Consider the following 26,661-nt stretch of genomic DNA (forward strand, 5'->3'; position numbering starts at 1 on the left):
TTGTGGTGGATCGGTCCAGTGTTTTAGTGCCACACACGATATCAGTTATCCGCTTCAGCATTCGTAGAAACATTTCTCTGCTTAAAGATCTTTGTGATTGTTTGGTGTTCTTTGTACTGTTGTGTCTCCTTAAGGAGCCAAAGGGAACGATCTCTCTTGATTATTATCCACGTGCATTTATTGAGCAAACGCTACACGAAAAACATGCACATGGCATCTGTGGTTACTTAAAGCTGAGGTACGCAGTTTTTTTCTGGAAAAGGGTTAAAGTACATCCCTCCCACCAGACGAGCACAGTCTGCTCGCACCAAGTTGAAGTTCGCCCCGTCTCTAAAGTTCTTTGCAGATGTTGACACGTTTTAGACTGTCAGACTATCTTTTAGATTCTCTTTTGTGATAAGTCCGTCTTCCTATTTTGGGTTGCTTTGTATAGCTTGTGTTGTTGCCAATGCTGGAATAGCAACTTTTTATGCAGGATTTCCCGCCATTGAAACAGCCAATAGGAATGCTCCCTCTCTAAAATGACCTGTGATTGGCCAAAGTCTCCTGTCAGTGGTTAGATTTTTCTAAAAGCCTGAAAACAGAGCAAAGAGGAGGTGCAGAAGTCTGGTTTTCTATTAGACCACTTCAATAACAATATGCAGAAATGTTATTATGGATGTTTTGACCAATGACGCCAATAATAAACTGCTGACCCCAGCTTTGAGGTACATTTTGAAGCGTGGGGTGTTGAGTTTAGGTAGCAGTTCCCAAGCTTTAGGACATGTGAACCCTTAGATATAAAGCCACGCCAAAGGTGGTTTTACTGTGAAGGGCGTGGGAATGAGTTGAGCAGTGATTTATTACTTTTTATATTTCTGTAATCCTATTTAGAAGTCCAACGAGATGAAAGTATCCAGGATAAAAGCAAAAAAATATTTCCTTTAACTGATCCTCCCTTAATCGTCTTGTGACCGCTCAGACTTGTGACTCTTTTGGGGGGAGGTCCCAAACCCAAAGCTGTGAACCAGTTAGGATGAGGATGAGTACCTCTCTTTAAGCCTGAATCGATGCCATCAAGGCTCACAGTACACGATGAAAAGATAGCTGTCGAAATCATTGCTAAACATGAATTAAGTTACGTTTCTGGTGTTTTAAAAGTGCTTTCTCTGAGCCTTTATTTTATTGAACCAAAGATATGAACACATGGTCATGAGGCAGGTCATGAGGCATCACATTGTGATGTGATGTTTGCTGTTGTCATCGGACATGATTGATAAAAGAAGAGCGACGGCTCAGTTCCTCAGTGGGATTGTGGGAAACAGTTGCTGCCTGACGATGCGTGATGATGAATCAATACAGTTACTGTTCACCACACTATTACAGCATGGCAGCTGCCGTCACTGGTATCTGATGCTGTTACTGAATGCCAGAGACGTCTGGAGCTTTTAAAGTAATAAATATGCCTCTTAATGCAGACAAATTTCATTATATTTGGATATAATTGCTTTTAAAGATGCACGTAAGTTGGTTAATTGGCCACTTTACATAATTGGCAACAACTTCAATAATGAATGAATTGTTTTGAGCCATCAAAGCAAAAATGCCCCAAATTATCTCGTTCATTTCTTAGATATAGAATATTTGTTTATCTCGTCTTCTACGGCTCATAAATTGAATATTCTTTGGGTTCAGGACCTAAAACGACTCATCTTTAATGATAATAATTGATCTATTTCTGTAAATGTTCAAATATAGTCACATTTTTCTGCTTGAATCAATAGCATTTGATTTATTTAATCATCTCTTGGTCTCTTTGTTGTGTTCATAGAAAAGCAGATTTCAGTCTCTGAGATAAACACAGTAATGAGGGTTCATTTCACATCCGACTCCCAGATCACAGATCTAATGATGTTTACAGACGTTGATCAGGAGGACGGGTTAACCACCTGCCAAGCAGAGCAGATAAACCACCCAGATGTGCAGCTATAACCCGGCTCCTTCCTGCTGTTTTTGACCACAGTTACATGGAAATAATGTGCAGTTCGGCCCAGATGATTCAAGCAAACACAGACTAAATAAGCTCCTGGTAGCTGAGCGATTACATTATTGGAACATATTCACACGAGGACGTGAGAGACAACAGAAGTTATTGCCTCTTCCTCCCTAAGACGATGAAGAATCAAATTCAGTTTCACAGCAATAATGTTTGCTGTCCTAATATTTGGTATATTTTGGCATATTTTGCCCTCATTAGACTGCTGACAGGCAGGAAATAAGGCTCTGTTAACTGATGCAGGTAAACGGTATTCAACATGAGTATCAGGACATCGCTGATATCTGTGAACCGAGATAACAGTGTTTCCAACGTGATGGTGAAAGTGGGTCTTGTGTTGCAGTGGAGGCTGTCTGTTTAATATAGTGTCTGGCTTTCACATTACTGGTGTCCTCACATGACCTGAATGCAGCAGCCTCAGCTGAGCTCTGGGCTCAACTCACAGGTTGTTTTCATCTTTTATCCTTTATCATATATATATATATATATGGGAGCGAATTCCTGCAGCTGTGTTCCAACATCTGGAGGAAGGCGTGAAAATAGTGGAGTCACGTTAAACTCCACGTTTAACAATCTAACGGGTGTCATGTTTGCGTGACGACATCTCGGCTGTATAGTGGAGCTCAGAGAGTTTAGATGTCCTCTTCTTTGTTCCTTTCACCAGGTATTTTACCTTCTGTTGATTTGGCATCGGTCCTTAAAACATGTTGTGCTTTTCAAGCATAACTGCAGATGTTAACATCTGTCTTCTCATCCACACACACCCCTTCACATCGTGGGGTGGTTTTATGTTGTTGGTGCAGACAGCGTCGGTCCACGCAAACAAAGAGGAAACCCACGACCTGGACTCGCCCCTCACCAGGGCGCAAATAACACATTACATCACGGAGGCGTCATGTGACCATAACATCTGTGTGACGCTCGTTAATAGGCTGCGTGCGTCCTCATCAGCGTTTCGCGGCTCATCAATTCAAACAGCGTGGGTGGTACAGTGAAGTATTTATTCCGTGGAGTTTCTGTTGCGGTTCGACTCCCTGTAGGTAGCTTTCTTTGCTGTGCCCAGCCAAATTTACAGATTTTAATTAAAGGAATAGTCCGACAAGTTTGGAAATCCTTGCGAGAAAACAGCCGGCCCGGCTCTGTCCAAAGGTGACAAAGTCCGCTGTGTCTATACCTTCAAAGTGCATACATTAACCCGACATATCTAGTGCAAAAGTTCCTTAGCCTTGGTCAAAAATAGCCCATGCATAACCTTTGTAAAACAGCAGATTGTATTGTGTTCATTGGGGAGCTTTTGGTGTGCTGGTGGGAAGAGTTTGCACAGAGCCAACTAGACCGGTCTCTATGCTAAGCTAAGCTAAGTGGCTGCTGAAGGCTTCATGTTTAACTGACAGAGTTATCAATCATCTCATCTAACTCTACTCTAAAATCTATTAAATGAGCACATTTCCCAGACATGTTGAACTATGTACAGTATTTAAAGCTGAACTGGTTTTAGTGTCTCGTAGATGTCCTTCACTCACCAGACAAACAAACAATGGTAATCTATCGAGTGCCTGGTCAAATTTAAACATTCACGAGCAATTGTTGGGCAGAAAAAAGTACATTTTGCACCCTGGGTAGTATTCTTTAGTATTCTTTCCTTCAATACTGTTTGGATGTTGCCAGGCCCCGCTCTTTCAACATCAATGAGATTTCAGAATGCATCTCCCTGACGTCTTTGCTTTCTGTCTCTGTCTCAGGCTCCAATGAGAGGCTCTCCATGATGAGGAGCTAACACTGTCGGCCGCACAACCGCAGGAAGAGACGTGGCCGCTGCACCATCCACAGTCGACGCATGGCGGTATTAGGGGTAAGAGCACAGCGTCTGGTGACCTCTTTCTCTCCGTCAGTGCTGAAAAACACTTGTAGACATTAAATGCACATGTCTGGGTTTAGTTTCTCTCTGGTGCTCACGGTTAGGTTTAGCTGTTAGTAGAAGTCAGCTTCAGTAAAGAATTTCCTGTTTTAGTGCATCCCAAATGATGCTGGAGCGCACCAACATGTCACTTAGGAATTATAATCGAGGTTTAACAATTACATTCGGCTCGATAAATGCTGGTATTGGAAGCTGAAACTCCATCACTCCAAAGAAAACTAGGAATTATGTCCATTGTTCTCTCAAATTAATGATTTCTTTGGTCTATAAAATGTTAACAATTGCAATAAATATTTCCCAACGCAATGCATGGTCTTAAAAATAAGAGATAAAAAAGAAGCAAAGCTTCACAGTTGTGGAGCTAGAACTGGGGAATATCTGGTATTTCTGCTTGCACCATATAATTGATTTTCCAAGTAGTTTGTTTATTGATCAGCTAATCGATTGACTAATATCTTCAGCTCTCACTCCGACATATTGGGTTTGTGAAATCCTTTAAAAAAGTCACAAGATGACTAAAAGGCCCCATCAACAAACGTTTTGAGTTTATTTTTTGTTTTTTAAAAAGCTGACAGTTGGACATTGGACTTGTCCGTTTGTCTTGTGTCTCTATCTTCTTCACATCTGTCTCAGCGCTCAGAGCGTCCACATGTTTAGCAGTCGGAGAGGGTTTCAGAGCCGGCTGGAGCCTCTGAATGATGGATGTCAGCTGTCTGAGCGTCTAACTCTCCGGCCACAACCAGCTATTAGCTGGCTGTAATTTCATATCTGATGATTTGGAGCTGCTGTTGTGCTCTGGCTGTGTGACGGGCTGACTAACATACAGAGCAGCAGCTGTACATTATAATGGCTTTAGATCCTATTGTTAAAGCGAGCTGGTGAGCGGAAAACAAACCGATTAGACGTATGGTGGAGACAGAAGCAGCAGGGAAGAACATCTCGTAAAATGAACGTCTTTAATGCTTCAGGAGTCGGGCCACGAGTGGAGTCAGACAGCAGAGCACTCTGAAAAACTGCAGTTCAGACCTTCTCTTTGAGTTATTCCAAAAGTTATTCCTGCTCGTTGATGGACAGAAATTCTCTAATTCCCCAATAAGCTGTCAGTTAGCTCGTTACCAGCAATTTGGTTTAGATTGTAAGACTCACGATAAACTAACATAGAGGCCTGCTATCACTATATTATGTTATCGACTTAACATAAATATCGTACAGTAGATATTGACATGACCTCGATCATTTTTACGTTATCGACTTATCGTACGATACATATTGACATGACCTCGATCATTTTTACGTTATCGACTTATCGTACGATAAATATGGACATGACCTCGATCATTTTTACGTTATCGACTTATCGTACGATACATATTGACATGACCTCGATCATTTTTACGTTATCGACTTATCGTACAATAAATATGGACATGACCTCGATCATTTTTACGTTATCGACTTATCGTACGATACATATTGACATGACCTCGATCATTTTTACGTTATCGACTTATCGTACGATACATATTGACATGACCTCGATCATTTTTACGTTATCGACTTATCGTACGATAAATATGGACATGACCTCGATCATTTTTACGTTATCGACTTATCGTACGATACATATTGACATGACCTCGATCATTTTTACGTTATCGACTTATCGTACGATACATATTGACATGACCTCGATCATTTTTACGTTATCGACTTATCGTACGATACATATTGACATGACCTCGATCATTTTTACGTTATCGACTTATCATACGATAAATATGGACATGACCTCGATCATTTTTTCGTTATCGACTTATCGTACGATAAATATTGACATGACCTCGATCATTTTTACGTTATCGACTTATCGTACGATAAATATGGACATGACCTCGATCATTTTTACGTTATCGACTTATCGTACGATACATATTGACATGACCTCGATCATTTTTACGTTATCGACTTATCGTACGATACATATTGACATGACCTCGATCATTTTTACGTTATCGACTTATCGTACGATACATATTGACATGACCTCGATCATTTTTACGTTATCGACTTATCATACGATAAATATGGACATGACCTCGATCATTTTTTCGTTATCGACTTATCGTACGATAAATATTGACATGACCTCGATCATTTTTACGTTATCGACTTATCGTACGGTACATATTGACATGACCTCGATCATTTTTACGTTATCGACTTATCGTACAATAAATACGGACATGACCTCGATCATTTTTACGTTATCGACTTATCGTACGATACATATTGACATGACCTCGATCATTTTTTTGGTGTTGACTTATCTGTTTTCGATCCTTAACTCAAACTGTAAAGCATTGCGTTTGTCACTGTACTTTCTATGTGTTATAAATAAAGTTGTTTAAAAAACAACAACATCCACCGTAGCCGAGTATTAGTAGTAAGACTCCATTTCATGTCATAGAATGGACAGTAATGTATTGTTACGAGATGGGATTATGGGTATTTTACTGGCGGCGGTGTATTCGCAGTAGCAGTTTCAATGGTTTTAGTGATGAAGCACCTTGTGAAACCGGCTTATCTTTCCCTACATAGAGGCATTATTCTATGCATTAGCGGGAATTGTTTTAATACGGTTGTGTGATTGATTAACCTCCGTGTAATTAAGGATTTATACAGATGTTATATTCTGTCCCCGGTGTGCATGGATTTGTTTATATCTACCAAATTGTGACACAAATGATTGTCCACAAAAAGATGCGACTCGCTTCTCAACAACTGACGTACTCACTCAAATGAAGCAGAAGTTACTTTTCTCGGGTTGGACTGAAACCAAAGTTTTGAATTTTGCAGGTGTTAAAGATGTCTAGTTGGATATTGTCCGGACCATCTGTCACATTATGTGCGCTCGCTTCTTCTCCAGAACAAAGAACAGAACGTAACTGTAATGATTTTCCTGGTTGATGTTTTAAACCATCAATGATTCGAGATTTCTCTCATTTCTCTTCTGCCCACGAGCTGCCATCTGCTCTCCGTTTTCAGAAACGCATACAACTTCCTTTATCTGAGCATCTGTGATGTTATGCAACTTACACTTTAGCTGTAATTGTAGAGCAGCACACAGTGTTGCCCACAGACTAGTAGGACAGACTAACAGCCGCAGGGAGTGAACCTAAAACATTTTGATCTGCAAATGAAACTGACTGAACCTGTGACCCTCGAGAGTTTCCCCCTAAAACAGTGTCAGAAAAGACACAATGCAAGTAGTTGAAAGTTGTATAAAGAGCGTGCATGTATGTATACGTATGAAGTGTTAATATAACGGCAAACAGCTATTTTTTACATTTTAACTTCAGCCCTTAAACAAAACAGACATATGACAAATACATTAAAGAAACCCACAACAGCATTCAACGGTTTTTCTTTCTTTCGAGTACGATTGTGTATTAATTCTTGTCAAATGGAAACAAGAACCAAAGATATAAAGAGTGGATGGAGAATAAGGGAGAAGTTCAGCTCCAGACCACTCAAAGCAAGAGAGAGATAGAAAAGATCAACTTGCAGACAGCGTCCCAATAATCCTGAATCCATTTCTTAACTTCGTCTTGTTCTTCTTCCCCAGAACCCCGACATGCTGACGAGGAAGATAAAGCTGTGTCACATCAACGCCCACATCACATGTCGTCTGTGTGATGGCTACCTGATCGACGCCACCACCGTCACAGAGTGCTTACACACCTGTAGGTCTACACACACACACACACACACTTCCTGTCTGCACACCTCATCCTCAGCCTCCGGTGCCCTTCAGTGCTCACACGGGATCTGAACCGAGCTGAAGTTCTCAGTTTGTTGTTGTGATGTCAAACTCCTGCGAATCAAACGGAGTTCTGTGGGCTGTGAGCTGGAAGGCCTTCTCACCCCCGCCGTGTCTGGAGCTGTTGAATGGAGCTCACACACATTCGTTCCTGGTGCGCTAAGAGCAATCATAGTCATACTGGAGAGTGAGCCAATCAGCCGCTCTCCTGCTCGCTTCTCATTGAAGCGAAACATTTCTGTTTAATTTAAGGGAGAAAAACCTGATCAAGCAGATCAAGCCCCTTCACTCAGAGAGCTTATTCTGAAGACTCCAGTACATGTTTTAGATGCAGAAATCTCCCAGCTAATGTTTGCAGCACAAAGCACCTCGAATAAGCTTCAAACAAGACACTGAACTAAGCGCCTAAATGGTAAAAAGAGCACGCAGCGTTATGAAAGAATATAACAATAACAATACAGTGAGATAAACCCAGACGGTGTGATACCTCGTCCGTCCAGCAGAGGGAGCTCTTTCACCACAGACGGGCGCTCTTCTGCTCACTGGAAACATCCGCGGAGACGCTTTGATTCTCCCTGCTAACGGTCTCCACCATCACACACCTGAGACAAAGAGATTCACATCACGTCACCGGTGCAGCTGTTCAGTCTGAGCTCCGCTGCAATAACACTGAGACCATGAGATGAAAAAACTAGTCGGGTGGAGATGGATTTGATGGAGGCGCGTTTGCAGTGCTGCTTCTCAAAATATGTCCCGTGTTATGTACGTGACGGTTTCCGTAGGTGACCGGTCAAGTAATTTATGTTTAAACATCATTTTAACATTGGTTTATCGATCAAAAGTTAGAATCTTGTCGCTGGAGGGAAGGGAGGCACAGCAGAACCAGAACCAGGACCGAGAGGGGCAGACTGTCAGCCTGCCGGTACAGATCCCTGTAAATTGCTTATTAAAGAATTGTGACCAAAATGAACTCGTTGGTGCTCTCTGATGGACAAACTGGGTACCAGAGACACATGTACGATTTGAAGTCATGCAGAAACTGTCAGCTGATACAAGAAATGTCAGTACAGGAGTGCCAAACATATATATGATGTATAAGCTGATAACAGCCGGGCCCTAATCATGAGCTATCGATGGTGAAGTTTGCCTGAAGAGAGATTTTTAAATGCTGAATATGTGGTTGAGTTGCGGTGATCGGATTTACTCAGCAGATCATCAGAATTATGGTTTTCACCCACAGCCACACATTTAAAAAGTGAATCATTTGTCATTTGAAACATCCATCTGAAAACAAACTAAATACACAGCATCATTGTTGGCCAGTGGGTTTATTCATATCTATGTATCTTGGAGAGTAACCATATCTCCCGTGTGTGTGTGTGTGTGTGTGTGTGTGTGTGTGTGTCTCCAGTCTGTAGAAGCTGTCTAGTGAAGTATCTGGAAGAAAACAACACGTGTCCCACGTGTAGGATCGTTATTCATCAGAGCCATCCACTGCAGTACATCGGGTGAGTGACGGAGCCACACACACACACACACACACACACACACACACGCGCTGACAGCTTCGTCAGTGTGCAGGGAGCTGCTCTCGGCCAATGGGGGCGTCAGCAGTGCACTGCCAGTAAACAATAAACTACCAAAGAGCAAAGTGCTGCTTGGCCTTTTCCATCTTATTTTCACTCTTTCTGCAGGAAAAACACACACATACATGACTCAGTCATGTATAGATGTATAGATGCATGAACATAAGACAGTTTGATGAATGCTAATGCTATACCCTTAAGATGCTCAGATCGTCTCTGACGTATGAGATTAAATAGGCTGGTTTTAAATAGATCAACATTCATTTACAATTCTGTTTCCAAGACGAGCTTCTAGAAAAATTGCAATAAATAATAAATGCATGCTGTATTCATTAAATACAATAAAGGAGCTCTGATATCTTTAAAGGGATTGTCTCACTGATGAGTGAGTGTGAGCTTTTCATATTAAAATACTGAATAAGACGATTTAACTGACCAGCAGAACCAAAGATAGCGTCTTCTTTTTAATTCCACATTTACATTACCTACATTACCCACAATGCAATTCAACGGCTGACAGAGTGCGTGTTGTGCTAGTAGTGTAGCTGTATCTGTTTAGAGGCAACCGAAATGCTCCAATCTCTGATCTTGCGCCTTTAAGACTTTATACAATATTATTTTTAACACGTGCAGTCGTACTTAAGACCTGTAAACACACTGATGTGTAAAATCAGAGGCGTTTCCCTTTAATGTGGTCACTGTGCTCAGAGAACCTCAGTACGCACGACAGGGGAATATTTGAAGAAGTTTGCTTCAAAAACATCAGAATTGCTAAATTTTCTTTGAAATAATCGACAACACAAAGTGAAAAAGTGTCCTTGTCTGTAATTTGCACACAAACATACTTCAGGCTGCAAACATCCGAGGCTCTAAACGATGAATCTGGTGAACAGACGTTCTCTTCCGGTTGAAATGAAAAGGTGACATTTAGGAAGTGAAGTCGGCTTCTTATTGTTTTCTTGGGTTCTCTCTGCCAGACTGCCTCTCTGAGGGATGTTGCTGTCGCTCGCTCCGCCTCTGAGCGCTCATGCATTCGTGTCTGATTAATTCACGTGCACCCGCAAATTCACTCATTAGCGTCCAAACTGCGCCGTCTGCAGACTCGCTGTTGTGCAGGAAATGCTTCATTTCGAGCACATTAGCTCTCCGCACAGCTGTTTGTTTTGGGGTTGTTTTTGGCCTCGTTGTTTGTAGAAAATTGGATTTGATGAGAAAGATCACAAAGACAAATAAAAGCCATCTGCTCATCAAGACGACTGATCAAAGTTGATGTTTGAGATTGAACTTGAAATCACACTCGGAGAAAAAAAAAAATATATATAGTGTACAAGTTAAAGTCACAGCTAAATGACCGCTAATTTTACAGAATATAAAACTATTATATAGAAGCGACTAATATATAGAAGATATTACTTTCGATAAAACGTAATGATTTGACTTATTTTGGCATTTTCTATCTGCTCAAAATCATGAAGACGGCGACACTTTACAGAGCGGAACATGAGCCAGTTCTTCAATTATTTATTTTTTGCTGCAGAGAAGCACCAAGCCTGGATGAATACATTAAAAAATGTGCAACATTCTTGTTTTCTAAATCATAAAACATGACTTTTCAGTGACCCACTTTGAAGAGCCGTCCTGTTAAAAGATGCAAGCTTTCTTTAACCTGGTGAAAGTCTCATTGAGGGTAAAATCAGCTGATCAATGTTGTTATACGAAAGAACACACTGACAACATGTAGCACAGAGGCCAATCAAACCAAAGGATGCTGATCTACCTACTGGCAGAACCTACGCATCAGTAGAATGGCGTTCATCCCTGCAGTGGAGTTCCACTGACTTCTAAAGGTTTCTCTTAATTGAACAGCTCGTATCTGTGTCACACGTGTACACAGCAGACCTCGGTGACACTGTTGAGAACAAACTACCGGCTCTGTCCAGCGGGGGTCAGTGTTTCTCTGCCTTTTGCAAAGAGCCTCAGCGCCGGCAGATACAGCGGGGGAGACGAGCGGGAGGAGTATTTCTCCCCCGTACTCCTCCACAACGCTGAAACAAAGCCGGCGCGTCGTGCCCGTTAGCTGGTTGTGAAAACGCAGCGGCGCGGCGATGTCGAGCCCCACGCTGTGCACCTGCGTCACCTGCACTGCCCGACAGGGAAAGGCTGTTTAACACTCCGACTGACAAAACATATGCTGCACACCGGCCTCTGAGAGCAGCTGTCATTTGAATTCTTCGGTCCAACACATTTGACATTTCTTAGTAAATGTCAGGTTGAGATTTGGTGCTTCTCATCAGAAAACAGGGTTCTCGGTTAGTGGTGTTAGAATAAGTCCAATATTCTGCTTTCCTTTCCTGTTAACCATCTAGAGGCCCCTTTAAAAGCATAGGGATGTAGTAACAATGGTCTAACTTCTCATTAACTAATACGGTAACTAACCGGTTTGTTGTTCTTTCCAGCCATGACAGAACAATGCAAGACATTGTCTACAAGTTGGTACCGGGACTTCAAGAGGGTAAGTGCACAAGAGATCCACTTAGTGACCTTAAGGCTTCCACTGAGTCCTGCTGATGTCGGGTTTATTGTTGGTGAAACCGAGCCGGTTAGTGAAACTGTTTGAATCGAGGTTTAACTTTAAATCACGTTGCACTAACACTAGCTTAAAAAATGAAGAAATATTAAAGTGGCAATCCTTTTAAGAGTTCATTCTGGATTTCATTAAATTCTTTCTGGAAATGTCTCCCGAGATACCCAGTCTGTAATACTGCAAACATGTAAATATTACAGTACTTTCATCACCATTGTGTTTCCTCCTTTGGTGATGAATTGTGACTTAATCTTCCAGATTGACACTTTAAGTTGTAACTTCTCTTTAAACCGAGATTACATTAAATTCTGTTGCACCAGAGCTTCGAAATGTGTTTCACTATTAACTTTAATCTTCCTCTTGAGGAGGTTTAATGAGCAAATTAATTGAGTTTGTCGAAGAAATAACACTCACTGCTTCCTTTGTAGCCTTTGTTTTCATGGTTCTTTCTTTCTGTCTTCCAGTTGCTGTTCCTCTCTTTTCTTTCTGTGCTGTTGTCTGGTTTTCTATCTTCCATTATTTCGTCCTGCAGGTTTTACTTAAAGCGTCAGAAATCAGAGCTTCTCTGTTGAGGCTAAATAACTGACTCGTTTAAGCTGGCTAGCTAACAATGCTGAGCTCTTTTACAGCCTACTTACTAGTTTCAGCAGCTCAAAATGTATTTATTTATTCCGATTTGGGAAAGTAAGCATCTCCATATTGATGAAACTCTACTTCATTTTAGTTTAAACTTGGATTTAGTAAACACGGATCTGGATTTACTCATTTTAAACCTGCTTTGAATGAATCCTTATTGGAGCAACCCAGCCAACAGTATTAGTTGGCTTAGCGTTAATTTCATTAATATCTCGTTGTTGTCATTATCGTGCTTAGAAGACCTCATGAAGCACGTTTCAGTGCTCATTTTAAAGTGCCGCCCGTCCTCTCTGCTCTCTCTCCCTCGTACAGCGGAGATAAAAAAGCAGCGGGAGTTCTATCAGAAGTTGGGGATGGAGGTGCCTGGAGACATTAAAGGAGATCATTGCAACATGAAGACTCATCTAGATCAACGTAATGGTACGGCCCCCCCCCCCCCCCCAGAATGTTTTGATTTATTAATCGGACTTCACAGATTTAAACTGTCGATCGTTTGTAAAGTCTTCAAGGAGCCAGTTTCCTCTCATCAGCTGAACCCTCTGTAGTCTTTACTCCACTCAGATCTTTTGGTTTGATTCGTACAAAGGCTAAGAACCAGAGGCGGGACATTTATTCACGAGGTAGCACAAACAACACATCGTTACAGAGGTAGGGATACGGGTCTCTGTTGTATATCCAGGAAAAAAAAAAAGCTGGTGTCTGAAAGTGTGAGCAGGATGTGAGGCTGCAGAACGACTCGACACAACCACAGCCGGTGGAAGAACGGAATATTGTGCAGCTGTGCGGCCACCAAGAATGCTCGTCATCACCTCGTTCTTCTCATTGTACTATAAAAGAATCATAACGAGCTACATTAGACCACGAGTAACAGCGGAAGCCATTAAGCTGTAGAAAAAGAAGGCAATTTGGCGAGTGAGTCGGCTTCTTCGTACCAGGGCCCGGCGTCGATGTGTGCCCAGAGGGCCTTCACGCCGGCAGGCCTAACCGCTCGCTTAATCCCCCTCTCAGAGGTTCGGTAATTAAGGCTCAAATGGAAGTGTAACTGCTCTCGCCTGAAGACCGCTTTAGCACACACACACACACGTTTTAAGGATTGTTTGCCCAGACGCCGACAGAAATAGAAACCCACGCACCCCTGCATTGCATTTCACCATTGTTTCCATTCAGTGCGCCAAAACAAACGGTTTCGTTTGATGTGGAGGTTTTCTCTCCTGGATCAACAAGTTAGTTCTGTGTGTTTTCTGAAGTCCGGGAAAATAAAGCTTGTCTCTGGGTTGCCATCCACCTCCCAGCTCTGAACACAGGAAGCTAAATGAATACCTACCCTATGAAAACGGTGTATATTAAAGATCGTGTTGATAATGCAGTATGAAGGGTTCGTCTGATGAACCCGTGCATTGCGAGGGACCTTTCTTCAGAATGAGACTCCGTGATTGAAGGTGCTGCTGCGTTGTGACACGCCACCCACTCACGCATCACCGTTTCATCATGATGGATGGACCAAAGCAGCGGCAGTGTAAGTTGGCTCATATTAGTCCCAGACAGTGACTCCAGTCCTTTGGAGGCAAGTCTGAAAGCACCCCGAGAGATGAAGATCGAAACCCTGAGGGTTGCATGGGTTCTTGGAGGCGCCATCAAGGCTGTGAGTTGTAGTTACAGAGACCCTGCTGCCCTTACAGCTGCATGAATAATCTATAAAACCTTTAAAGATCTGGACACACACATTTTCCGAAGCCATTTTTTTGACCCGAGAGTCCAACTCTAAGAACTCTATAAACAATCCTGGTATCGGCAGCGTTCTTGTTTTCGTTTGTAGTGCGAGTAGTATCGACCAACCACGGCAAAAGAGGCGGAACACAGTGGCTGAAATACATACATAAACTCAAATCCCATCAGCTGTCGTCTGACAAAGATTAAGCTTTTTATTATCTTTTTAATAGAACGCACCTGCATTTATATGCAGATCTGTTGACGGAGATCAGCTGTAGACGTTGTCTCTCAACTCCCAAGTCCATTCTGCGTCTCAAGTCGCCAATCTGATTGTAAATAGTGACCAGCTCACGGAAGAGGAGGTCTCAACCCGGATAAAGGATTTTCGCTTGTTCGGTCTTCGCACACTTTGTGTGACCTGCCTCCCTTTGGGGCTTTACAGATGATGAGTGCTCCTCGTTAGCTCTTATTTAAGAACGAGAAGTCCGAGAGATGAACCAGAGCTGGTCGGAGAAACAGCCTCGCCTTTAGCTGAGGTAGAATGCATTCTTTGCTTTTATTCAACAGGAAATTGAAAAAGTTGAAGAATTATTCAAATTATATTTAAACAGCAAAGAGCATGAGTCGTAAGCTTTATTCACTTTGCTTTTCATACACGGTGCGTTTTCTTCCCCCAGCACACAGACTCTGGTTTAAACGCATTAAATACAAGAAAATGGATGTGATGAGTCTGCAGAGAGCACTTTTTAATCTTATTACTACGATATGAACTTTAGGGGAGCAAGAAAATGCACTTGAGTTTTTGCGATATTATGTTTTGTTTTATTTTACCGAATTAAGATCTGCGGCGGGCAGTGGCTCAGTTTACACAAATAGTAGTGCTATGAAGTTGGATACATTCAAATGCACATTCTGATTTCATTAAAAGTAAACCTTTTGTATGCATATAATTGTGCGTTCTTTATACTAAATGTAGATAAAAGACGTCCAGTATATCGCCTTGTTTACTGTATCGCAAAATATGAATCGTAACACCTGTGAGACTCCATCTCGTCATCGTACAGGTCTTTATGATTTGATTGTCCATCACAGATCCCAAATGTGCGAGCGAGACTGAAACTCTTAGAGACAGAGCGCAGCTTTTTTTTTGTAAATCCCCAGACCCGAGCCATCGTCCCATTACCTCCAACACAAACGGGGTCTCCGCCCGTGTTCGGAGTCGCCGAGAGACTCCAGGGTGATCTGAAGGTGAGCCGCGACAATAAGAGCGAGCCCCTCTTGATAAGCAATCAGTGAGTCTGGAGTCAGGAGACATCCGAGCGGCCCGGACCTCTCCCCGGTAATACTCGGTGGAATTGGTGACAGTTAGCCCGAATGGAAGATGGTCACAGAGGGCTGAACGCAATCCCATCTGCAGCCTGAGCTGAAGTAAACTGTCCTCTCTCTCACACACACACACACACACACACACACACACCATGTTATTACAGCCACTGAATCCAGGACGAACACACTGAACGTCTTTGTTTTTAAGAGTTTACAGAAAAGCAATACCTATCGGTGCTGCAATTGTTGTCGCCGCGCCGCAATTTAGACTTTGATAACCGAGTTTCATATCTAAAAGGTCAATGCTACTACAATTTTGCAGCCAAAAAGAAGAATCCATAAAAGATATATAAACGAACTTTGTAGCAGCTGCTTCACGGGGCTTTTAAACGTTGGTCTTCTAAACCAGACTACAGCAGGAGGTGAGACAGCGTGGTACTGTGGAAACTCAAACATAAGACTTATTTGTTTTTAGTCTTTTGGTTACAAGGATGTGCCTCGAGACACATGCGCTGGTCAATTTAGAGGTTTTGGTCTATTTTAATTAAGTTTTCTTTCAGACTAGTGGAAAGCAAACATCCAAAATACACATCTGGGTGTTTATTCTACTGCTTTGTCTTATAGCGTTTGTAGATCTCTCCTTAATTCATCACAAGTTACCATATGATGCCTCATTTGCGTATTCAAACAGAACATTTCAGAAAACCTAATAAAAAAGTCTTAATGTCAGCAACCAACTGTGCTTCGTGGTGATGTCTATTCGTTGATTGTTTAACCCGATTCACCTGTAGCGTCTTCAAAATGAATGTAATTTTACAAAACGTCTCTTTTCACTCAAAGGAGTCGACACAAATGTAATTACCTTATGAATGTAGCTGTTTAAATACTGCAGAGACAAACATGTACCCGACACGTCTTGTATTCAACAGCACCACAGACGTCCGTTAAGCTCGAGCCTCTTGAGTTCAGTTAAGGAACACAATGAGCGCTCGAGCAGCTGCATTAAGAGTCCTTGAGCTACACGCTACAGACGTGTTGCTTTCACCGTCTACATGTGCACGTGTGTAGGTCTGTTACTGGGCTCCGGTCCAGGGGAGCAAATATGAAAATTGTATGAAAGATTTAGAACATGGCGGCTCAACGCTCTTCTTCACTTTGGTTTTCTGCGCAGGCAACGCAAAATCGGAGGTGACGGCCAATAAGGAGGCAGGAGAGGAGAAAGCAGAGGAGGAAAACGACTATCATCGTAGCGACGAGCAGGTAAGGCAGCGATCTCCGATGCAGAGGACTTGAACCCGGCTCGTCGCAGAATACGTAGGATTTTCCGAAAAACACAATGTGAAAAATGTTCATTTGGTAAATTATGGTCCATTTGGAGTCAAATAGACCATAAAGCGGAGTATGTTTAAGCACAGATCTGTCGCTATCAGAGCGTCTCTTCGTCACTCCTCCGCATTCCAAATATGGTAACTTCCGTTCATTGGTTGCAAAAAAAAACAACATGGCGACGGCCGTATTCCAAGAAGGTGACGGCAAAATCGCCGAAACTCGAGGCTTCAAACCTGCGGTCCGCAAACCAATGGGTGATGTCACGACGCCTACGCCCACTTCTTATATACAGTCTGTGGAAAAAACGCAAATATAGCGAGGCGAAGCGCCAGAGGAGGGGCCAACTTTGACTGTTGCGTTTACAAACTGCAACCAACAAATCCTACTCGTCGTCTTTAGAGTTTCCCAAAATCAGAATGAAAAAACAAAACAGCTGACAGCGAGGTCTGAGGATTGAGAGTACATGAACGTGCACGGATAGACACCACGAGAGGTAAGAGAGAGTGTTCATTTAATGGATTTAAGGAAATCGGTTTATTGTTAAAGGGCTGGTTCGCCTAAATTACAAGGACATTTGGGAGGCAGTGCTCATTGGTTTGCGTTTTAGCAGAGAATAGAAGAAACAAATTGGATAAAATAATTGCGGGTTACAAAGCAGCCTGTCACGAACAAAAGCACAGAGGAACAAAAATACTGCTGCTGATAACAGTTGCCTTAAAAGCCTGCACATCAATTATTGCCTTTATAAAAGTGGCCCCCATGTGAGTTACCAGTTTTAAAACGACTGGAGTCTGTCTGCGTTGCTGTTGCCTCTTTTCCTGATTTCATTTGTATTCTGGCTCATTACCAAGCTCTGCAGACGGATATTAATAATGCAGAGAGCGGAGGTATTGTTGTGCTGGACAGAAGGTATCGCAAACACAAAGCGTCATGTTGCACAGGCTGCTGAAGGAAATCGGTTTTTCTTTCTTCTTTACATAATTTGAGTCACAATTTTGAAGAGAACAAAAACCCAGCAGGGAGATTTCTTTAAAAACAAGCCATTCGTCTCCGACCGACCGGCTCTTTGCTGACATGTGGGGAAGGCAGGCCGCCCCGGTGAGGGCAGAGATCTCGCCCTTTGGAAATTCAGCAGCGGTGCAGAATGCGTTCAGAAAAGCTAATACGGCTGTCTGTGTGAGCTGAATGCAGTCATGTCAAATGTCACCGAGACGGAGGAGGAAGAGGAAGAGGAAGAGGAGGAGGAGGAGGAGGAGGCGAGAGCCGAGGAATACAAGATGACTGATGAAAATGAGAGATTCCCATCAGGGAAGAGTGGTGTTCTTCTATAATCACCCTCAGCACCATCTAGACGGAGGACAAGAAGGGTCGCTGCTTTCAGAGTAGTAAACTACCTTCAATAGAATAAAAGGTTTGTGAAGGTGCTGCTGGTTTACACGCCCTCCAGGGAGCCAGCGGAAGACTACCTTTAGATTATAAATAGATTATTTCCTCTGCAGAACTCCCACGTTACTGTTTACTCTCCAAACTAATGCTGCGGGTTATTGTCAGAACAAAGGAGTTGTGTTTGGAAGAATCTGAGAAATGCAACGACGTCGGACGACGTGACGACTTCCTCACTCCCAACGCTTCAGACCTGGTCTGTGGTCCAACGCTTCCAACTACGGCGCTCCGCGTTCCCCTCTAGCGTCGGTGTTGGACGTGTAATGGGAAGGCTGTAAAAGGTCCTTCGAAGCGCTTTTAGTTTTTCAGAATGCAGCAACCAGCCCAGATAGTCGAGAGCCGAGAACGTTATGATAAACTTTATTAGCAAAGCAGAGTTGTGAGAAGATTGGAAAATACAAAACAAGATGGTCCAGAGGATCGAAAGCATCGGCTGCAATCAGGAAGAATGAAGAGAATCATGATTTCACTGCAGACGTAGGAACCAGCAGGTGAACCGGCAGCACATGGCCGACTTCCACAACGCTGCCCCGCTGTCTTCTGGGCCACCTTTAGGAGTGTAACCTTGGGGCGCGAGGCAGTGCCAGAGAAAACTAATGAAAGCAGCGACACACCATAACAACTAAAGAGTGAAAAGGATCATAACAAAGTCTCAATTAATCAGAGAACCCTACTTTGTCCTCGCAGCATGGAGGAGTGGCGTTTCAGTGATCAGACAGCAACTTCCTGTTCTGAAAAGTGAAGTCAAAGCTTCATGTCTTAAAGCTGCATTCTCTCTAGTGTCCACCAGGGGGCGACTCCTCTGGTTGTATAGACGTCTATGAGAAAGTGACTCTACTTCTCTCTTGATTTATTCCCTCAGTAAACATTGTAAACATGAGTTTATGTCTCAATCTCTAGTTTCAAGTCTTCTTCAATACAGCATGATGTTCATTTAGTACATTATGGTCCATTTAGAGTCACACAGACCATAAAGCAGGGGATGCTTTAGGGCGGGGCTACCTCTTGATTGACAGGTTGCTACCACAGAAGTATCCGGCGTGTCTACGTCACTATTTCGCGTCCAAATTTGGTCACTTCTGTTCTCTGGCTGCAAAAAACCAAGATGTCGAGGGCCAAAATACGGTCTGTGGTTCTGATGAGTGATGAAAACCTTCAGCCTTGTAAAATATTCTGATCTCCATGTGGAGAGAAGAGTTTGTGTAAATTTAATAAAACTACAGCTATGTTGGGCTTAAAGAGAGTCTGCTTTGGGGAAATATTGATTATTAATCAAGCCTTGAATTCTACATTTTTTTCTCAGTGGCCACGAACTCGACAGTCTGAGGCAACGCGTTCTCTGTGTAACCCCAAACAAGGCACATGCGATGCTTTCTTGATCGGCCTCACTGTTGCATCAGTCACACGTGTGAGCGTGCATCCAGCTGCAGCAGCAGGACTCGTTGGCTCCATTACATCGCCACTAATGCGCGGTAATCTAATGAAAACCCGCCGCGGAGTCCAGATCACCGCCGGGGCTTTAGTTTCACATTACCAGCCTCCCTCGTTGGCGGCTGTACATCACGCTGCTGCTCTTTGCTTATTGAGCGGCGGCCCGGTGTTTAATAGAGAGCAGAGGGGGTTTCAGAGTCGGAGCAGAAACCAGAATGTTGGTTTTTCATGTCTCAATAGAGAGAGAGAGAGAGCTTCTGTCCTCCTCTTCTGTCTGTTTGATGTGTAGGGGCAGCAGCTCACCGGCTGTAATGCGTTCTGACTCCTGCAACCATCTCCTGCCAAAACCACCGACCGTGTCTCCTCCGGGGAAAGACGACAACAAGAGAACGGGCCAACGGTCGCGGCGCTCGGTCGCATCGGAAAGAGAAACGCAAAACAGACGATGCTGGTTCAGTGTATGGTTGATTGCGTGCAGCGTAATGTCTCAGGGAGACATCGATTCAAATTTAGAAAGTGCACAATATGTCGCCATTTCCTCCGGGACAGAGTTCGTGCAAGGCGTACACGATAAAACGCAGATCGGCAGAGATCTTTTCCAGACGTGGTTTGTGTGCGAGTAATTGCAGAATTGCGGCAGTGTATGGTTGATTGCGTGCAGCGTAATGTCTCAGGGAGACATCGATTATTGTTTCAATGTATGTTTTAAATCTCCTTTACTTTTGCCTTTATGCTTTTAATGGTTTCATGTGAAGCACTTTGAATTACCTTGTTGTTGAAATGTGCGATACAAATAAACTTGCCTTGCCTTTCAATCAGCAGCAGTGCCAGGACCAATAAACCAGACATCACAACACCTTTATAACCCGTCAGGCTGTTTGCACCACAGATTAGAGCTCATAAGTAACAGCAGACTGCTGTGTTTTAAGGATCTGCTTAAGTTGCTTATGTTTAGTTCTGGTCTGGTTCCTGTTTTACAAACTAACCACGAGTTAAACAGACTAACTAGCAACTCGTTGATTGGACAGTTTTGCCGATTGTCTTAAACTACAATGAAGACCGTCTCCATCTTGTATTTGGTGCAGACCGTGAGGGCTTTTGTTTCCCACAGGAGGATGCTCAGCGTCGGCCCTCTGCTTTGTGTTTCCTCCCAACAGGTCAGCATCTGCTTGGAGTGCAACAGCAGCAAGCTCCGAGGCCTGAAGCGCAAGTGGATCCGCTGTTCAGCACAAGCCACGGTCCTCCACCTCAAGAAGTTCATCGCCAAAAAGCTTAACCTGACATCATTTAATGAGGTACGGAGAACAATGGGGGAACTGGAAAAACCGCTGCCAGATGTGTGACACGACAGATGCAGTTTCAGGTTTAAACACACAAAGATTCACAGGATTAAGAAACTAATTCAAGAGAAAACGTTTGTATTTTTGCCCTCGTCGTCACAGAGTTATACTCCAACTGCATTACACTTCAGTGCATGTTGAAGATACAATCGTCTGAGCTGACAACCACGGCATGCTTTTTGTCCAAAGATGGGTTTGTAGGAAACTGGAACAAATCTTTGCGTTTGTTTTTGACTTGTTTGGAAGTTTAGCTCATCACAAGAAATGACATAAATGAATTGTACTTTCCCGCACTGAGTCACACGAGGCCCTTTGTGTTTGTTATATTTAGCAGGAAACGAGCTCTGATGATATCTAGATGTGGTGATTTTTCTATTTATTGTCTCTAACACGGGGGGGGGGGGGAGTGGGCGGTCATTTTGACGGATGGATTTTTAGAACGCCGTGAATAATCATCTCAGACGCCTCCGTGTCTTCTGCTTTGTAATATTTTTCGCTGGCTGTCACAGAGATGAGAGGGTGGGCTCCATCATATCGTCGGCCTCCATAGCGCAGCCATTGTTGTCTCATCCGTCGACGATCGGAAACGACGTGTTCGCACAGATCCGGTGTTCAGCGGACAACAGAGCGCCATTCACTCACTCCACCGCTGTCGGCCTGTCACGCAGACAGAAGAAAAGTACTCTTCTTCTGCGGGTTCATCTTGCTGTGATGTAGAACTTTCTGGTTTGCTTGGAACTACAAAGGATCAGGGTTGTTCTGTGTCGTAGTTTTACCCCTCAGGTGTCTTTGACGTTGACACAAAAGCCCTCGTTGACTTCCAGAATGAAATCTGCAGCTCTTCCTCTGGGTTATTTTAGTATCCTCCGAATCAGAGATGGACAGTTTCCACCGTTCTGCCCGTGCAGAACAAGGCAGGCTGGTGTAGATCCAGTCACAGCCAGCAGGTGGCGCTGCTGTCTCTCTCTCGCCGTCTCTCAAGTATTGATTGGCAGATGCCGATGCGAGGCTCCCCTCAGCAGAATATCAATGCTGACCTCGCAGGGAGAGTGGTGGATTTGAGGAGCCGCTTTGTGTTCAGTATTGAACTCGTGTGTTCTCTCGGAGAGCCCCGCCGCTGCACAGGAGCCACACTCCATGAGCCCAAGAAACACTCCATGAGCCTCCTGTCCAAGAAACAGCCCCGGTATCACTCCGACTGAGGACAAGAGCAGAGCGGGGCAGCGTACAGGAGGCGGAAGTTCTTTCAATTTCTGCCTCCCAGCCTGGAAAGTCAGAGGTGTCCAGCCAGCGATTGTCTGAGTGTAGTCGTGTGGTTCAGTTTAAATACTCACCTGTTCAATTATTCTCTTATTTTGTTGTTGTTTTTCACAGCTGGACATTTTATGCAACGAGGAAATCTTGGGAAAGGACCACACGTTGAAATTTGTTGTTGTGACAAGATGGAGATTTAAGGTAAGACATCAGAGACGTGAATATTTTTGGTTTATTTAATGTGGCGATAGTTCTGTGTTGCCTTCTGAAGAACAGTGAAACATATGTTGTGTTGATCGGCATGTCTGAGTTTATCAAACTAGGACAATTTAGAAAACTGAATGTGAAAGGCTCTTTGAGGCTCACTGAGTCTCTCTTGCTGCAGCTTGACAGGCGTGTGGTCTCACAGCTCATGCTGAGGTTGTGCTTTTGTCTCCCCCCTCCAGAAATCCCCCCTCCTGCTCCATTACAGACCTAAGATGGATCTGCTGTAGCTAAAACGGACACAACGGTTGTTTTTTAGTTGTCGTATTTTTTTATTTTTTTTTGGGCCCAGTGGCCGCGGACTGATGCCGAAAACCTTTTTTATTTATGCAAAGACGATCAACCAACACCAAGCAAACGCCCGACGGTAAAAGTCAACACGAGCCAGCAGCATCGGGATCTAAAAAGAGGGAGGGGGGACAACTACCAGAGAAACTGGCAACCTCCAGCACAGATACCGCAACACTGGTCTGCTTTTTTAGGGACTAAAACAACCTCTTTTTCTTTTCTTTTTTTTTTTTGTCCGCTACATCCTAGATATGTGAACAAAATGAAATGAAAAAAACAAAAAGAAGACTAATGGAGAGAAAGCATATATTTATACTTTTGTACAGAAGAGACACATGGAAGCAAGACACTACTGGTGCTCTGTTTACACCCAAACAAGATGTCGGGAATCACGTGACCGTCTTTTTTTTTTTTTGAGCTTCGTGCCGATTTCATCCTCCTGAGACAATGACTGCGAGCGGAGGACGAGCCTTTGTCTTTTATACGTACTTTTGTTTTCCCTTTTTCTCCAACAATACACTCGACGCGTCTCGGGAGCACAGAAAGTATACGGAAAAAGTTATATAACAAGCATCACTTTTAAGCTGTTTATCAAGAAAATTGTCATTTTCTTTTTTTAATTTGTCATTTTGTTGGCTTTGTCTAATTTGCTATTGGGTTCTTTGATGATTGTCAATTGTGAATAGGCTGAAAATTTTGTGCAGTAATTTATGTTCTATATACCAATATTGTACATAAAATGTCATTACAGACAGAGAGAGACTTTAGACTGTTAAAAAAAGAGAAGAGTGGATCCCAGAAGTACGATCTATATGTTGGGCCATAAATTAGGATTTTTAAAGACGGACTCGCTGTCGGTATCAAAGTATATAGAAGCATCTTTATGTTGTCTGAGAAAGACACAAAACAAATATATCAGATCCTGTCTGTGGGGTCTGAGTATGTCACTTTGCTCTCACAGCATCACAAGACTTTAAACCCCCCCCCCCCCCCCCCCCCCATGCTCATCATCTCACCTGCTTTTTTGTTTTTTTGGGACACTGTTATCAACCAACTCTGTCTCAACACAAACCGCTCATGTTCAGAAAATGGCTGCAACACCTACAAATGCAATATTTGGGCAGAGAGCTCGTTCATGTTGGTCGATCTTCACACCGTGAAGTGCTTATTAATATCCATCCTCAAACACTGACGCACCCACATGTTTACGGCCCCGTCGCACCGAGCATCTCACTCTGCCACGTTCTCACGTCTCAAAAGCTGCAATAGAAATGATTCGGTTCTTTTGCAACTTGTGAAACACAACAACCGTCTCAAAAGACAATGTGGAGATGCAACAGAGTACCACATCTACGCCCGTTTGCCCCAACATGTACCCTCTGGTGTAAAGTGTGAACACGTCCTCGCCCACTGGAAGTGAATCTGCATGTTTCAGCTGAGAGCAGAGAGCTGGACCTCCTCGGTCTGATGCAGACACCAGTTCATGTCGCTGACGTCTCATCGTTGTATTTTTCAGTTCCTTCTCACTGCCGGTCGGAGTCGCAGACGTGCAAAGTGTTTAAGAAAACTTCTGAAAGTCAAGTGGATTTTTTTTTTTCTTGTCACAAAATCTGTACAAAACTTTGATTGTTTTTCTTATTTCATTTCGCAGGATAGCCAGTGTTCAATATTATCGACTTCACATGACACAAATTTCCGAGTATTTTTGAGAACTCGCAAATTCAGGTTTTTTTGAGCATTTTGATAATGACATTCTGAATTAAATGACGACTGTTTCGGTCATTTGGTGCTTCTAAATGTATGTTTCTAAAAATGTCCTGTCAAACGACGACATGTCTTTACTCGCAACATTCAAAGCAGACTTGCTGAACTGTCTTTAACGTCGACCACAACTGGATCCCTGAACGCCGCGTCAGACCTCAAGTATTACCTCACTGACTGTCGCTCACCCTCTGCATTGTATCTGCCACTACAAGCCGTCTCATGTGTGTTCCCATGCAGGGTTCCTGTGCATCACTAGGCCCCCAAACGTCTGGGAAAACATATTAATTTGACAACAAGTCTGAACTGTATGACACACGGACGTCTATGAAAACCTTCTCTTCAGTCACAGAATTGTGATATTTGCAGTTTTATATCGTGAGTTTCCGGCAAAGTCGGTTATCTCATCGGTAGAATTCGAGATCTGGAGACATTTGGGATGTGTAGATGTATCGGAGCCCTGCCTCATCAGGAACTACGTTTGTGTTAAGCGGAGGTTTTATAGCCGACAGGTCTGTACCAAAACGCCTCCTGCTGTCTCGCACTTCTCTTCTCACGGTGACCGTTGTGTATGAAGGCAAATCACTGTCCAGATCCATGCGCGTGCGAAAATCAAACGGCCGCGCTCGGATTTTGACAGTGATTTGCCTTCATAGTAGTGTTTCACCCTGAACCCAGCGAGCTCTGTAAAGTGTTCATTGTTTTTGGTTTTCATTTTTTTGGTCCTGCTTGCAGGGTTCGAGGGAAAAGTGATTTGAAAACTATAATTTTCACCAGAAACATTCTGCATTTTTAATCACGTTGGAGTTTTGTGATTTCTCCTCGTTTTTCTCTTCTCATTTATTTCTGAAAACATTCTGTGATTGCAGCAGCTAACAACGTCTGGATGAGTAGAAACGGACAAAGAACTAAAATCTGAAATTCATGTTATTCACCCAGATAAATGTAGCTTTTCTGGGGATCTATGAGTAGGAATGGAGTATAACAGTCACTCAGGGAGGAGATGTCACTAAACCCTAAACACTGTCCCGTTTAAAAATGATTAAAAACAATGAGCCTCATCAGCTTGTCAGTTCATGGAAGAGTATTGTGTTGGAACATGTTGAAAATAATGATGTCAAATTGTGCGCGATGTCTTTGTGCAGACTTTGTCTTTTAAGGGCTGAGACGCAGGTTATCTCACAGAAATAAGACCTAAGTTAAACACACTCAGTGATTTTGGTTTTGTTCATCCCAACTCTTCATGTTTTTCAAACATCTGGAACTTCAGTTGTAGAGCTTCTCTGCAGAGTCCTCGTCACGTTGGCGTTTTGTCTCCTCGTAGTTCTGGAATCTCTTAAAATGTACAGAAGCGTTTTCCTCAGGTGGTTTAGCTGCAAAGCGCCCGACACAAAGGTGCTGCTGTAACGACGACTACCAACACACACACACACACACACACACACACACACACACGCCTGTATGATGCAGGACGACTGGCATTTTAACAAACTTACATCCGGCCTTATTCTTTTCACCCATTGTGCTGAAGTGGTGGCGTTTACACTGCTGCGCCTCCATGTGTGACACGTTTTCTCGTCCTCTTCTTCAGTCACAGATGGATAAATATGTTACCTGCATGGTGAAAGTGACAAATCGGTTGCAAAAGACAAAACGTACAAAAATATTTCAATCAAATTCTGCAGAACTCGTCTGCAACTCGTCCTCCACCAGAACTAAAGTAAAACATAATTATCTTGTCGCAGATTCTTTTTCTTGCACTTTAATACATTTGACACAAAGAGACAAAAAAAGGATCCGATGTGAGAGACTGAACAGGAAAAGCTGCAGTGTGAACAAAGCCTTTCACTTGAGTCGGTGTTTTTGGGAGGGCCGGGGTCTTTGCCACAGTTAGAAGTAGTCTGTCTCTGGCGCCGGTGCTTCCTTTGGTGCTAAC

The 26,661-nt window shown here is 43.2% G+C and overlaps 1 protein-coding gene across 1 annotated transcript in view; it reads left to right on the forward strand.

Annotated features, from left to right (window-relative positions):
- Positions 1-24,009, forward strand: part of pcgf3 (polycomb group ring finger 3) — a 31,374-nt gene extending 7,365 nt beyond the window's left edge. The window contains exons 2-10 of the mRNA XM_079268899.1: positions 3,778-3,887; positions 7,579-7,696; positions 9,185-9,281; positions 11,816-11,871; positions 12,892-12,999; positions 16,787-16,875; positions 20,976-21,113; positions 22,533-22,613; positions 22,859-24,009. Of these exons, the coding sequence (XP_079125025.1) occupies positions 3,873-3,887; positions 7,579-7,696; positions 9,185-9,281; positions 11,816-11,871; positions 12,892-12,999; positions 16,787-16,875; positions 20,976-21,113; positions 22,533-22,613; positions 22,859-22,906 (750 nt within the window). The 5' untranslated portion in view covers positions 3,778-3,872 and the 3' untranslated portion in view covers positions 22,907-24,009. The remainder of the gene's footprint in view (positions 1-3,777; positions 3,888-7,578; positions 7,697-9,184; positions 9,282-11,815; positions 11,872-12,891; positions 13,000-16,786; positions 16,876-20,975; positions 21,114-22,532; positions 22,614-22,858) is intronic.
- Positions 24,010-26,661: the final 2,652 nt, after the last annotated feature.

The sequence above is a fragment of the Melanostigma gelatinosum genome (assembly GCF_949748355.1).
Source record: "Melanostigma gelatinosum genome assembly, chromosome: 5".
NCBI classification, from domain to species: Eukaryota; Metazoa; Chordata; class Actinopteri; order Perciformes; family Zoarcidae; genus Melanostigma; species Melanostigma gelatinosum.